General features: G+C 41.7%; 1 protein-coding gene across 13 annotated transcripts; it reads right to left on the bottom strand.

Moving 5' to 3' along the window:
• Nucleotides 1-3,360: 3,360 nt before the first annotated feature.
• LOC139830675 (uncharacterized) lies at nucleotides 3,361-11,484 on the bottom strand. Of its 13 annotated transcripts, XM_071819285.1 has the most exons (8): nucleotides 10,686-11,483; nucleotides 9,810-10,045; nucleotides 9,025-9,219; nucleotides 8,786-8,855; nucleotides 6,310-6,355; nucleotides 4,229-4,292; nucleotides 4,055-4,135; nucleotides 3,361-3,893 (listed from the first exon to the last, which is right to left on the bottom strand). In XM_071819285.1, the coding sequence occupies exons 4-8, from the start codon at nucleotides 8,807-8,809 to the stop codon at nucleotides 3,851-3,853; spliced, it is 258 nt and encodes an 85-aa protein (XP_071675386.1). In that variant the 5' UTR covers nucleotides 8,810-8,855; nucleotides 9,025-9,219; nucleotides 9,810-10,045; nucleotides 10,686-11,483; the 3' UTR covers nucleotides 3,361-3,850. The 13 variants fall into 13 exon arrangements, 5 of the variants coding, with proteins under 5 accessions (XP_071675386.1, XP_071675387.1, XP_071675383.1 ...); XR_011743749.1 differs by having other exon boundaries at nucleotides 3,361-4,135; nucleotides 6,317-6,355; nucleotides 10,686-11,481; XM_071819286.1 differs by lacking the exon at nucleotides 9,025-9,219 and having other exon boundaries at nucleotides 10,686-11,484.
• Between the last annotated feature and the right edge of the window lie 1,908 nt (nucleotides 11,485-13,392).

Here is a 13,392-nt window from a genome sequence, read left to right as displayed (position 1 = left end):
GCGCGAGGCACCTGTGCAGGATGATCAACCATTTGATTATCAAGGGCCACTCGCTGAGGTAGAGCATGTACCCCAAGAATTTACTGTTTTTCTTCATATGCACAATGAAATTCGAGATGCAGATGTCCATACACAACTGAAGGCGGATCTAGCTACGCATTTGTGGGCGAGGAGAGGAGCCGCCAACAATGCATGATTTTATTTCTATTTGTTTGCATGTATGAATAATTTAAGTACTATTTGTTTATTGGGTTGTATGAATAATCTAAGTACTATTTGTTTGATTGATTGTATGAATAATTTAAGTACTATTTGTTTGATTGATTGTATGAATAATTGAATTATATTTGTGTGATTGTATGAATAAAATGTGATTGATATGTTGTTTCAAAATATTGTAAAAAGAAAAAATTGGGGGCCGCCGTTTGGGAGGCGCCAGTGTGGGAACAACATCCCCAAATGGAGGATGCACTGCCGGCGTCCCATACAGCAGTGCCGGCGCCCCTGCCGGTGACTATTTGGGGGCCGCCGGTGGAGATACTCTTAGGGCATCTCCAACGCGGCAACCCAAATTGGACGCGTTGGCCGGTCCGGATGGGGTCGTTTGGGTAGCCGCGCGAACACGCGGACAGGCGGACCTGGCCGTTGGTCCGTTTGGGTCGCGCACTGCCCCCAACGCGCGGACGCATCCCAAATGTGAGTAATAACAAAAATAAATAAAAAAGGAAAAAACAAAAAAAATTAAATTTAAACTAAAGTTCATTTAACTTAGCCCTATTTTGGTTCATTTTTACACAAAAGAAAGCCCTAGGGCTTTAAACTGAAAAAAAGAAAGCCCTAGGGCTTTAAACAAGACGGGCTTGCCACCCAAATGGTGATAATGGGTTCCTGAAGATGAGCCGTAGAAAAAGCTCTCCCATGATGAATTATAGGGGAGTGATAGCACCAAATATTGATGCTTTTTACTGGGGATTCTTCACTACCTATCACATGGTTTCATTGGGTTTTCATTGGATTTTGTGTTTCAACTAATGTTAATATCGCAATCCAGACAAAACCTTATTTTGAATTATGTATTTCAGGAAACCATCACTTATGGAGGATCTTAGGGCATTTATGAGCTGATTGCAACAAAATATGAAGATTTCCTATTGAAGGCAAATTGATCCTGACGCAGCAGGGTGTTTAGTGGGCATCCGTATGGGTGGGACCGACCGTACCACCTGCTCGTATTGCACGTACGTCGCCACCTTCCTCATATCAATACAAGCCTCTTTCATAAAGGAAACAACAACATTCGCACCATTCGCACCGGAACAGAGGAGATCAGATCTGAAGAAGGAGAAGATCATCATTGACTCTCGTGAAGATATGCCGCCTCTAGATCATCCACTCATCCATCACACCCCACGTGTGCTTAGAGAGAGAGGGAGATTCATACTTGTAAGACTAGGTCATGTGTCAATCAGTTGATCAATTGTGAGTCCTTTAATATGCCATGCTTATGGTTGAATGTCTCAATAATCTCGAGCTAATTATTATTTGTAAAGTTTTTGGGTTTCCATTGTCATCTAATTATCTTGGGATATTAAATTAAATTTACTAGCATTGGTTAGCTGGAATAATAAATAAAAATCTTCTACTCGATTCTTAGAATATTATTTTCATTGATTAGGGCAATATTTTCGATTGATGTCATTAATTTTTCTGATATCTTATAAAATATTAGAGTAATAATGAGCATTTATGTCACATGCCCTATAAAGGCTGATCTCTTCCACCATCCATAGGTAAGATAACCAACCATTACAAAATTTCTTGTTGATCAACACCAGATCTAACTAAGATGGCGAGGAGGTTCACAATTTTGATGCTCCTTCTAGTTGCCGCTTTCATCATACCTTCATCTGGTACCCACCTATTTGTTCCTCATGTGTGCACATTTTGTATTTTGGCAAATCTATAGCTATGTTGTGTGTTGTGATATTTTTCCATAGTATACTTTTTTCATGGTGCGAGATTTTAATTTTGCAGATGCAACAGGTGAATGCAATATTTATTATATTCCACTGGATGAGTGTACTTCGGAAAAGTGTGCCTCGGCGTGCGAGGCACAGTTTAAGCGTACACCGTGCCCAAACTGCGTTGTCAGTCCTATCACCGGCTGCTATTCAGAAGGTTGTAAATGCTTTTTTTGTATAAAAACATAATACATCTTTTGTCCTGTTTAGAGATGGATGTTTGGCAAAATCAAAGCTATAAGTTTGTGTAAGGTGGACATTGAAGTCTTGTGCTTGATATCTCTCTCTCTTCTTGAAATAATACAAACGTCTTTGACAACTAGACGATAAGCGAGCTTCGCCTCGCCGCCTGCATGACGTTGTCGCACGGCGTGACTGGTGCGATGTATTTGATGGCGGTAAATGTTTTAGCTTTGTACTTTTGTGTTGCTGCTTATGGTTATTTTCATAAGCTATGCTAATCAGATCATATATATTTTATGGGTGAACCATGGAGATTTGATCATCCAAATTCTCTGGGTGAACAACAGTTAGTGGAAAAGAAGCATTTGGTGTACATGCAAACACTATTGAAACTTGGCAGGATGCAAAACGTGTACACTATTGCAGGAAAATGGAGTTTAGTTATAGGATTCACGGTAGATGCATGTCCTTAATACAAAACAGTCGACTGTGCAAATATATAGTTTACTTGATTCACTGTGGATGAGGTATCCTTAACAGAAACAGAAACGACACAGTAGACTTTGCAATACTTTCCAACGGCAGTAATCACCATGCATGGGTACGGTGCTAGCCAGTTTGCAACACATTACACTGTCATTAGATAGGAGTTTAGCATAACACTGCAATTGATAAAACTATCATGAGTTTAGCACAACACTGCAATTGACAAAACTAACAGGAGTTTAGCACAACACTGCAATTGATAAAACTAACCCGATCAGTCCATTAACGACCAGAACTAACATATGGTCTGGTTTATAGACCACATTGCTCTGACATATACTCACCTGTTCAAATAACTAAGGTTTTTCGTGGAACCAACAAATCTGTTGCATCCATACCCATAACATAAAAGAACACAACAGGTCCGAGAGGGCATGCCCAGGTCTTACTTACAACAAAACACTACATTGTATTTTGGAGGAACCTACATGGTGAACTAATAGTTAAATATAAGCAATGGATGGGCGCGGCGTGCGGCCGCGCCGACCTTACAATGTGATTGGTGTAATATTTTTAAGACTATACTTGAATCAATATCCGATCTTGTGATTCAATTTCAAAGGTGTGTACCGAGCCTACGATTTCTTTAAGAAAAATGATGGTACACCACTGAACAAAATTACATACAATCTATGCTTCAAGAAAAATAAGGGTACATCATAGGAGAAAATTACATACAATCAATATTGTATTACTGCTCAAATAGTTCTTAGGACCAATGCTCAAGTGCTACAGCTCACAGCAAAATGGCCACAACTTTGAAGTTGTACGAAACTGAACCTTTGGTGTCATGCTGATATGGGCTTGGAGATCATCACATGAATAGGCTAATTGGTTTGAGAACAAACATAATGATGCACTGTCCAGTTGCAAAATATAAAATAAAAAAAAAACTTAGGAAGGATGGCTGATCAGCAGGAAGTTCGCGGCGGGAATGCTGGGCCGCGAGCATCTGTTGGGCGGGACTTCAGCACACTCTGTGGCTACAGGTCCCTAGAGCCAACCAGACGTCGGGTGCTCAAGCTTGCCACTCGCTGACCCAGGGGCGGCAGTGGGATCAAAGGGCAGGCATTGACGCTCGAACCAACCTCCTATAGTTTTCAAGCAGGAGAAGTGATCCAGATCTTAATCCAAACATGCACACTACAAAACAATGGAATAATATCGTATTAACAGTTGGGTCTTAAAAGTATACTAACTACCCATTTAAATTTCCTTCTTCTGGATCATATAAAGAATGTTTAAATCACAACTGTTAATAGTTGGGTCTTACTAACTACCCATCTACAGAAGATGCAGCTTACAAATATTCATCAGACAACCATAGAGCTTCAAGATGAAGAGCCAACCATCTGGTGCACAGAGATGTAACAAAGGTCGAAATACTGTCCATATAGTAAAAGAAGATTACAAATTACGTAAACAGTTGCACCAGCCCAAGTAAGTATTATAGCTTTAGAAATTCCCTTTACATGTACCTGAATCCTGGAATCATATAACTGAATAAAGCCTTTTTCGAAAGACCATCTTTAGTTTCCAGATCTAGCCAAGAATAAGGGCCTCAACTTCAGGGCGGAGTGACTAAAGTTGGAAGCACACACACAGTTTTATACTTTCGATTCACTTGGCTGAGATATGCACCAGTATAGTCAAGCTAGCAAATTAAAATATAAGCAAATTATCTGAATATCAACTGATCATGGTACTTTTAATATTTATTAGTGTAACTTCAGGCTATACCAATACTATGATATTAATCGGAATCAACCAGTTGGTATAGAATCTGTAACCTCATAATAAGCCACAATTCTGTGAACTTGTTGTTTTGAAAAGTTGTAACCATGAGTGTAACTTCAGGATAAACAAATATTTTTGTGAACTTGGTAGGATCTATAGTACATATGCCTAAAATAAATATGTATATGAACCGTAAAAATGAATCTGAGTCTAAATTATTCACTGAGAAATTAGGTAGTTTCTCTTATTCTCTGTGCTGACCTCTCTATGTGTTTGTATCAGTTTTATGATCACATGGCTCACTCTGTGTTTCTTCTGTATTCTGTACAATTTGGGAAGTATGAATAAAGAATGTGGTATTGTTTCATGATTTATAGAACAATTTATACACTCGATCTTTCTGTTAGCTGGTGCCAATGCACCACTACACTCTCACCCGCCACGTCAGCTTTTTCCCTCACTCTCACCCCACTCTCACCCCACGGTGCCAATGCACAGGCTATAGTGCCAGCTTTACTTCTCTCTCCTCCACGTCAGCTTTTCTCTCTCTTCAACATCAGCGGGCACCCAGACGATCACGCCTGATGAACTCTCGGCGGCGTCGACGTCTTGGCACCACCTCCTCGTTGAGCATCTCCTCCTCATACTCCTCCTGGAACTGCTCGATCATATCACCCTCCATTCCCTCGCTCGAACTGCTGCTAGACGAAGACATGGCGTTGAGAGGAGTGGAAATGGAGAGTGGAGCTGATGAGAAGTGAGGTGTGGAATGAGTGAAACCATTTGGGGGGTATTTATAGAGGGTTTTGGCATTTTTTCAGGATTTTTTGAACCCCAACGGCTAGCTGAGGTGGACGAATCGCCACCTCAGCTAGCCGTTACACACTGCCGCCCGCCTCTCGCCCGCTCTCGCCCGCCTATCACCCGCCTAACGCCCGCCTACCGCCCGCTCTCGCCCGCCCTCTCTCCCGCCTCGCTCTCACCCCGCACCGCCAACGCTGGCGCCTCTCTCCCGCCCCTCTCTCGCCTCTCTCTCGCCGCTAACGCAGGCGGCAGCCGGGCGGGAGCGAGCGATAGCGCCGGGCGCCCCCGCCGTCGCCCGCCACTCTCGTCTCGCCCCTCTCTCGCCTCTCTCCCGCCCCGCGCCGGGCGGTACCGCCTCCTCTCTCCCGCGTTGGCACCAGCCTAAATGCAATGAGTGCACAAGCAAAGTTTTTCAGTAAATTATAAGCCAAGGACCACTATCATCATATAAGGTACATAGGAATAAGCATTGGCACACGACCTGGTCACATCTAGAAATTGCCCACTCCGTTTTGATTTTTACAATGTACTAATGGTTCCAGTAATGTGTATTTATTTTGCACCAGTGGTGCATTTCTACATACACTCTATGTAGTCACCCTTTATGCATGACTATCTTTCAGGTTTAGTTTTGGCAATCTGTGCAAGTTTGATTCAGTTCATACAAATTGCAACTTTAGCAGAAAGCTAACAACAAGAATGAACAGGAATGCTTACTCAATGACCCAATGATCATATATAATTTTAAAGCATATCCTGTGTGCAAAGTATCCACTAATTCCTGCTGAAGATTTTTTTTTTTTTGAATCATATGCCTGAAACCATCAGAACTTTGGACTCGTTGAAAAACATGTCTGAGGTGCTATCTAAATAGTTTTTCAAATAAGATGTAGTTACTGAAACCCACGAACGTAGAGTGGCCCATACCAAAATAGAAAATGCTCCAAAGAACAACAATCAAAAAAGCAAGGGTTCCAAGAATGAAGATGAAACAAAAATTAAGATTTAAGCATCGTACTTTGTACCTTGCAGTATGCCCGTAGAAGGTAGCACCAGTTCCTGGTCTGCATGGACACAAGGATCAAAGAAGAGAAGCAAGAAAAGAGAAGATAATTTCTACGAGTTATAGCAATAAATTTAACATTTGAAACAAAGTAATTCAAGTGAATACTGCAACAATTTGCAAATGAGCATAATATGAAAAAAGGAACCAATATAAATTTTTTTGACCACTCTTTCTGTACAGATCACGTAAGATAAGGAATCAGATTAAACGATGCAAAAATACCAGCAGTAAGTCAATTTCTTATCTTATGAATTCATGCACTTAAGGAAGATACAAAGCAGGTTCTCATTTATTTATTCACTCCAAAATGACACAGATGTAAACCTCCCCGATAAACTTACTACTTAGATTAAGAACCGGTTATACACTTTTTTCATGCCACTTCAAAAGATTAAGTTATACAATTGATCTCATTGTATCCCTTATCCCTAATTAAGTTACTAAGGGAGAACTAAAGTGCAGGTCTGCATCAATTCATACAACTGAAAGAATTCCATCTAATCTCTACTATTAAGAGCAAAATGGTGAATGCCCGGTGTCACATTTTCAGGATGGACAATAATACCCCTCACGTCTTTATCCTACCAAGATGTTCCTGCGCGCGGAACAAAGAAAACGCAACAATAATACCACCCCCCCCCCCCATCTTTATCATACCAAGATGATTTATCTCAACGCAATCTTGGGAAAAAAAAAAACCTGCGCGCGGAACAAAGAAAACGCAACTAACAAAACAACTCCAGCCCGTGTCACGTTACACACCCATCCACGCTTACTAAGAGGAGTAATACCAGCCCGTGGATAACAAACAACTCCACACCATTAGGCGTAGCCTTTCAAAATTTCAAATGGCACAACAAACACCTACTATTTCTCAACTAACACGCCATTAGACATAGCTTTTCAAAATTTGAAATGGCACTGTCGTCTTCGTCACGTTGACCACAACCAGGGTTGCTGCTGGCCGTCGTCTTCATCGCGTTGACCAAAGTCGTTGTCAGCCGTCTTCTTCATCTCGCTGACCAAAGTCGCCATCGAGTAAAAAGACCTTCGTCGCCAAGCCTGTCGTCTTCACTAGCCAGGTTCCTCTTAAAACAACTTTCACGGATCCTCTTTGGGCAGAATCGATCATGATGAGCAGCACGTTGAGGGAGAAAATAGATCCTTAGTAGAGATTAGAGACAGGGAGTGCTTATAGATAACGATTAATCCTAACAACCTACCAGAGTACCACGTAGATAAGGTTAATCCTAACAATCTACCAGAGTACCATGTAGATAAAGCCTAATCCTAACAACCTACGAGAGTGCCACCTACGCTACTGTCTATAAAAACTTGCACCCGACTGGAGTGCCTCGCTAGACACTTGTATTCTTCTCTCTGCTGCCTGGTGACGCCCTCTCCTCCGTGTAGAGTCGCCTCTGCGCCGCCCGAAGTCAGGAAGGTATTGCCTTCATATAACCTTGGGATGATTTACTCATCAATCTTCAGTGTTTATTCCACTTCGAGGTTTATAAAGATTTGTGTTATGGTTTGCGTTGACTTGTGTTACCATTGTCGACAGGCACGGATGGAGCCAAAGGTTCCAACTGAATCCGTCAGAATGTTGCCCTTCTTAGGATCATCGGGCACATGCAGATCTAGGGCCAAACAATATGTTGACGCCATGGCCTCCATGGCGAGGCTTGGGCGCCCCTACATTTATCTCAGCTTCACTGGGGATGTGAGCAAAATCGCTAAATTCTGTGCTATGATGCTTGAAGTGCCTTGTGAGCTTCTTTTGCTAATAAATGAATAATTCTTTGCTGCTATCCTTCAAGTATTGTAGCCTACTGACACCTTTTGTTTCTTCTGCAGCCTGCTACGTGCTAGAGTACAGCAAAAAGGGCTTGCCTTATGTGTTGGTCCTCATGTTCTCGGACTGGCCTCTCCCAACCCCAAAACCACTGGCTTCTATGCCTTCTACTGTCGCTACCATACCACGGCTTGCCAAACCTGCCAATCCGGCTTCTCCATCCATGAAACATAGACTTCATGCTCAGATGGTGACTGAATTCATGGGGGACATCGAGCGTGTGCAAATGGACTATGCTAGCTGTGCTGGTAAATGCTCTTGCACTAAGCCAGGAAGAAATTTGGTGTGGCATGACACACGAATATTTACCTATACTTAAAGAGTTGTGATTGCATTTGTTTGTCTATGGAAGACCTTAATAGTGTTTTAATGATTGTTCAGATCAATAATGGGATTTTCTCATGTAAAAGGCGCATGCTTTATTATCTGATAAGAAAAGCATATTCCAGTGAGTGTGGTGATTGTTCAGATCAATAATGGGATTTGCTCATGCCGCATACTTTTTTATCTAAGAATAAGAAAAGCATATTCCAAGAATGTGATAAATATTATAATTGCTAGTATATAGTTTACCTGCAACTTTGAGACGTTGTACATATATTGAACCCCATGTTTAGCGGCCCCGCTTTATTTGTGAGCTATCCTGTATTCCAGAAAAATGTGTCACAAACAAAGTTAAAAAGTAGTAAATAGCACATATCGATCTACATTGCAAGTTTTAGTTGTTTTCTCATACTTACGTTCTAAAATTTAACACTACATAAGTAAATAGCACATATTGATCTACTTAAAGGATGAAGACAAGGCCGTACCTTTCCTAAAGCAATTTCTAGGCGTAATATTTGACACTGGTATCTATTCTGTGGAGACGGCTTGAAAGGTATCTCAGCTAGGTTTGGAGATGTGTTCTCCCAGTCAATGATTTTCTCGACATCATTCTTGGTGACTTGGAAATCGTCACAGTTACGGATAGCTGACTCCAGAAGAATACGGATAGAGTAGGGCAGCTTATCGGACACAAGGAAAAAGAAAATACTTGTCAGTCTTTGAAACTCCATGCAATTTTTGGGCTACCCGTTGAATCAGAGTCCAAGACAATTGTATCTACAAAGTTGTATCTGTATCCAATTGATATCGTCATATGGATTCTTGTAATATATCTTGAACATGGAGAAAAGAGTAGAGAAAATTACCCAAAAAATTATGTGTTTGTCAAGTATATTTAACCTGATCATGGGGCCAAAGCCAACAAGTTTCAATTCTCTCGCACACGTAACAAGACAACTATTTAAGTGGTAATTATCCAATACTTATTTCCGCTTGGGATACTGAATATTATAGAATTCTTTTACCACAGTCAAAGATAATGATTGACAACATATCAAAGATATCAAAGAACTTTTCCTTAACTGAATACATCACAGAAGAAGCTAGAGGTGCTACTATGAAAGCAATGAATGGAGAGGTAGCTGCCAAATGTCGGTTTGCTGATAGCCTTCATATGACATCGATTTATCTCTTATGCTTATATATATATGTAGTTCTACGTGCAGATGATAAGGAGTAACATACAAACAAAGGGATGGTAGATTCATACCAGTTTCCTCCCATTCTCCAGCTTTCTTCTTTCCATCTCAGTTTGAGCAACTATTTCACGGTCTTTCTCATCCAACTGCTTTCTCAGCTGAACAATCTCTTGAACTCTCCCATCCAACTGCTTTCTCATCTGATCAGTCTCTTGAACTTTCTCATCTAACTGCTTTCTCAGCTAATCATTCTCCTGAACAATTCTCGATGAATGTTCACGGGCAGCAGACTGCATGTTTCGCACTTCTGCAGAAAAGACAAGATACAACATAAGACGCTAGACATGATGGCTGGCTTGGACTCTCAGTGCTCCTGCAGTTTTTGATATATGTGCTCAAGTACCATGCAAATTAGATTGAGGACAACATTCAACTTGTTGTGCGAGAAAATCCAATAATTTTCTGAAAAATTCCAGTGTGCTGTTGTGTCACCTGGTTTGATGTCAGGCTTGTAAATACCCTCTTTTCTATCAACTAAGGTATTGAGGATTGTTTTTTCAGATTCACTTTTTGTCTGTGAGAAACTTGTTGTGACAAAGAAAGGATGCAATAGGTTCCAAAGTTCAATAAAAACAAGAAAGGGCCTAAATCTCTAGCTTCGTAATCTGAAGGACTTCAACCAAGAAAATGTAACATAGGACGATTCTAATAAATGAAATACTACATGTGGATCATAGTAGAAATTTTAAGGTGTAGCCGAACAGGCATGTCCCACCTAGAGTCCTCAAGTTCCGTTTAAACAACAACTTACTTCGATTTGATTCGCACGAAAATTGCTAACAGATTCCAGGAATAACTAACTAACCTAGCTATATACGATTACAAATCCAAACAACCCTGCAATTTTTTCTCCCGAGGCCTAAACATAGCTCTCTTTCCGTACGAACCTTTTCTCCCAAGCGACGAATCCTCCGAGCAGCTAGCAATCGCCCACCGGCATCAAGGTATTCCCTCTTCCCCTCTCCACCAGCGTCGATTACCACGACCGCACACAATCAAGTCGGCGACGTCGATAACAAAAAGGATATCCATGGCAGCCGCGGCAGGACGGAGAGAGCCGTGGGGATGCACCACGGTGAGCCGGTCCAGGTTGGGGTGGACACACGTGGTGTCGTGTCCCCATCCTCCTGTAAGACGTGCGGGAGCAGCTCTTTTGGAGGAACGCCTACGCCCGCCATTGCCTAGCGGGAGGTGGGGAGGAGCAAATCCAGGGAAGCGGGTGGGTCCAGGCACGCGGCGGGATCCCGAACGCAGCTGCCGCAGACACGGCGGAGTAGGGGCCGCTTGCGACCAATGGCAATGTGGCTCGGCGCCGGAGGCGGGGCGACCTGCAGCCGGAACCTTGCGCCCGATGGCGGGTTGGCTCAGCGCCGGAGGGAGGGGCGGCCATGAGATCTGGCTGATGGAGGGGTGGCTCGGCGCCGGCGGGTGGGGCGGCCGGCAGCCGGAACCGTGCGCCGGTGGGCGGGTGGACGTTATAGCGCTGGAGGGAGGCGGGTTGGCTCGGCGCCGGAGGGTGGGCAGCTGTGAGAGAGCGGGCCGAGGACCGGAGGTGGGGAGTCTGGGAGAGGAGGCAGCGAGCCATGGCCATGGCGGCGTGAGTGAGGAGGCGGCGCTGGTACAGAATGTAATTGGGGAAGAGATAGGGTGGGTCGTGAGGCGTGTGGAAGAATAGAGTAGTGACAGACCTGTCCGGCTCTTGTTTCTTTTTTCTTAGCATAAATTTTTTTTGACATAATTTTTCTTAGCATAAATTCCTTAGCCGGTTTGCCCTGTTGACTGAGAGGAGTATGCAGCCTCCCGCCTCTCTAACAAGCGATCTTGTCTACAAATTCTCATAAATCAATTATGTTTTGCTTTTTCTGAGTTCGTAAATATTCATCTCTTACAATATGTATTAACTATTCTAGATCATGGACGGAACTGAGACAGATACTACAGATGCTTTGAAACACATAGGTTCAGATACAATGTTGGTGGAAGAGACGAGTTTTACCGAATCAACCAAGGTGATTTTGATTATATTTTTCTGAACCCATTTCTTAGATAAAAAGATCTTTATAATTAATTTCGTTTTTGCAGGTCATGGGCAATATAAAAATGGATGTCGATGTTTTAAAAGAAGCCATCACCAAAGGCCTCGAGGCTACCTTGATGGAAGGGACCCTAGACTCACCGACTCTTACAAATTCAAAGGAATCACGTCATAATAAACCAAAAAAAAGAAAACACAAACGTTATCCCAAAAGGTACTTAGTTCCGCTCTTTCCTTTTTGCTATATTACTTTTTACGTAATTAATGTGGCACACTTATATATCTTGCCAGACTATGTTTGCACCGCGGAAGATTTTACCGTCATTGAATCAATAATGTCTGCACCTAAAAATACCAACTTTGTGGAGATCGGTGATGCATCGCTATCTAATGACCATTTAAAGTGTCTTACATGTAATGACGGATTTCTGCCTGATGATGTAAGTCAACAAGAAATCGCTATTTACACAATTTGTATCTATTTTTAATTTAAATGTATTTTACGTGTTTAATTGTAGGTGATAAATGCCTACATATATTGCATGCGTGCATGTGATCATCTGCTTAACAGAGCTGGCGGTAAGGTATATATGGATAAAACATACGTCTCCAATATGCTGAAGAAAGACGTGAAAATATATCGCCATATCATAGAGCAGGCATATATTTATCTAAAGCATGACATGGTCAGGAACTAAATCCCTACCTATGCATCTCATTTATTATATTTTTAACATGTGTATACCTACTTATGTAATATTTTATTTTAGATCTTCCTACCGATAAATATCAGTAAGACCCACTGGTATTTAGCGGTCATCAATGCGAAGAAAAGTTTGATACAAGTATTAGACTCACTTGGTCCTGGAATGGGTAGAAGTGACCTCACGTTTATGGTAAGTTATTTGATCATGATTTCCTCTTGACATTTTTCTTTTGCCTCGGTGTCTAATATCTTTTTTCCTCATATAACAGCTCTGAGGACTTGAGAAGCACTTAAAGACTGCATCCCAAAGAAGGGGATTTGACAAAGGTGAAAAGTGGCACGATCTTGATGTCACGACGTCGCCAATAGTAGAGCATATCCGAGATAATGATATGTTCCATTTATTTGCAGAAAGTTGTCTGGATACTTAGTATTTAGTTTTATGCTTTCATGGGATGGTAAAAGATTTGTACTCTATGAATCTTATATTTTTGGTGGGAAGAAAACTTCATGTTAACATGATAGATTAATTGTGCAGGATGGTTACGAGCTAAGGAAAAAAGTTTCTGATACACATACTCAAGTATCAGGCTAATGAAGTTGAAGACAACATTCCTGAAATCGTGCGAAAATACCTTAGACGCGTCAACGGACCATGGCTTTAATAAAGTGTATTCAGTCATTTCTCTTCTACAAAATGAATTGTGCGAAGTGGATCTTTAAATATTGTATGTATTATATATTTATTTTATATACTTTAATATTTGCCTGCATTTTTTTTTTTTTTTGAGAGGAAGATGCTGCGTTTATTCATTCACACAAGTAGCCCGGCAAGATCCGTAGCCAACGAGTT

This window comes from Lolium perenne, chromosome 4 (genome assembly GCF_019359855.2).
Source record: "Lolium perenne isolate Kyuss_39 chromosome 4, Kyuss_2.0, whole genome shotgun sequence".
Classification (NCBI taxonomy): Eukaryota; Viridiplantae; Streptophyta; class Magnoliopsida; order Poales; family Poaceae; genus Lolium; species Lolium perenne.
The sequence above is the reverse complement of the archived record's forward strand: the minus strand, read 5'-3'. Positions and strand labels throughout refer to the sequence as shown.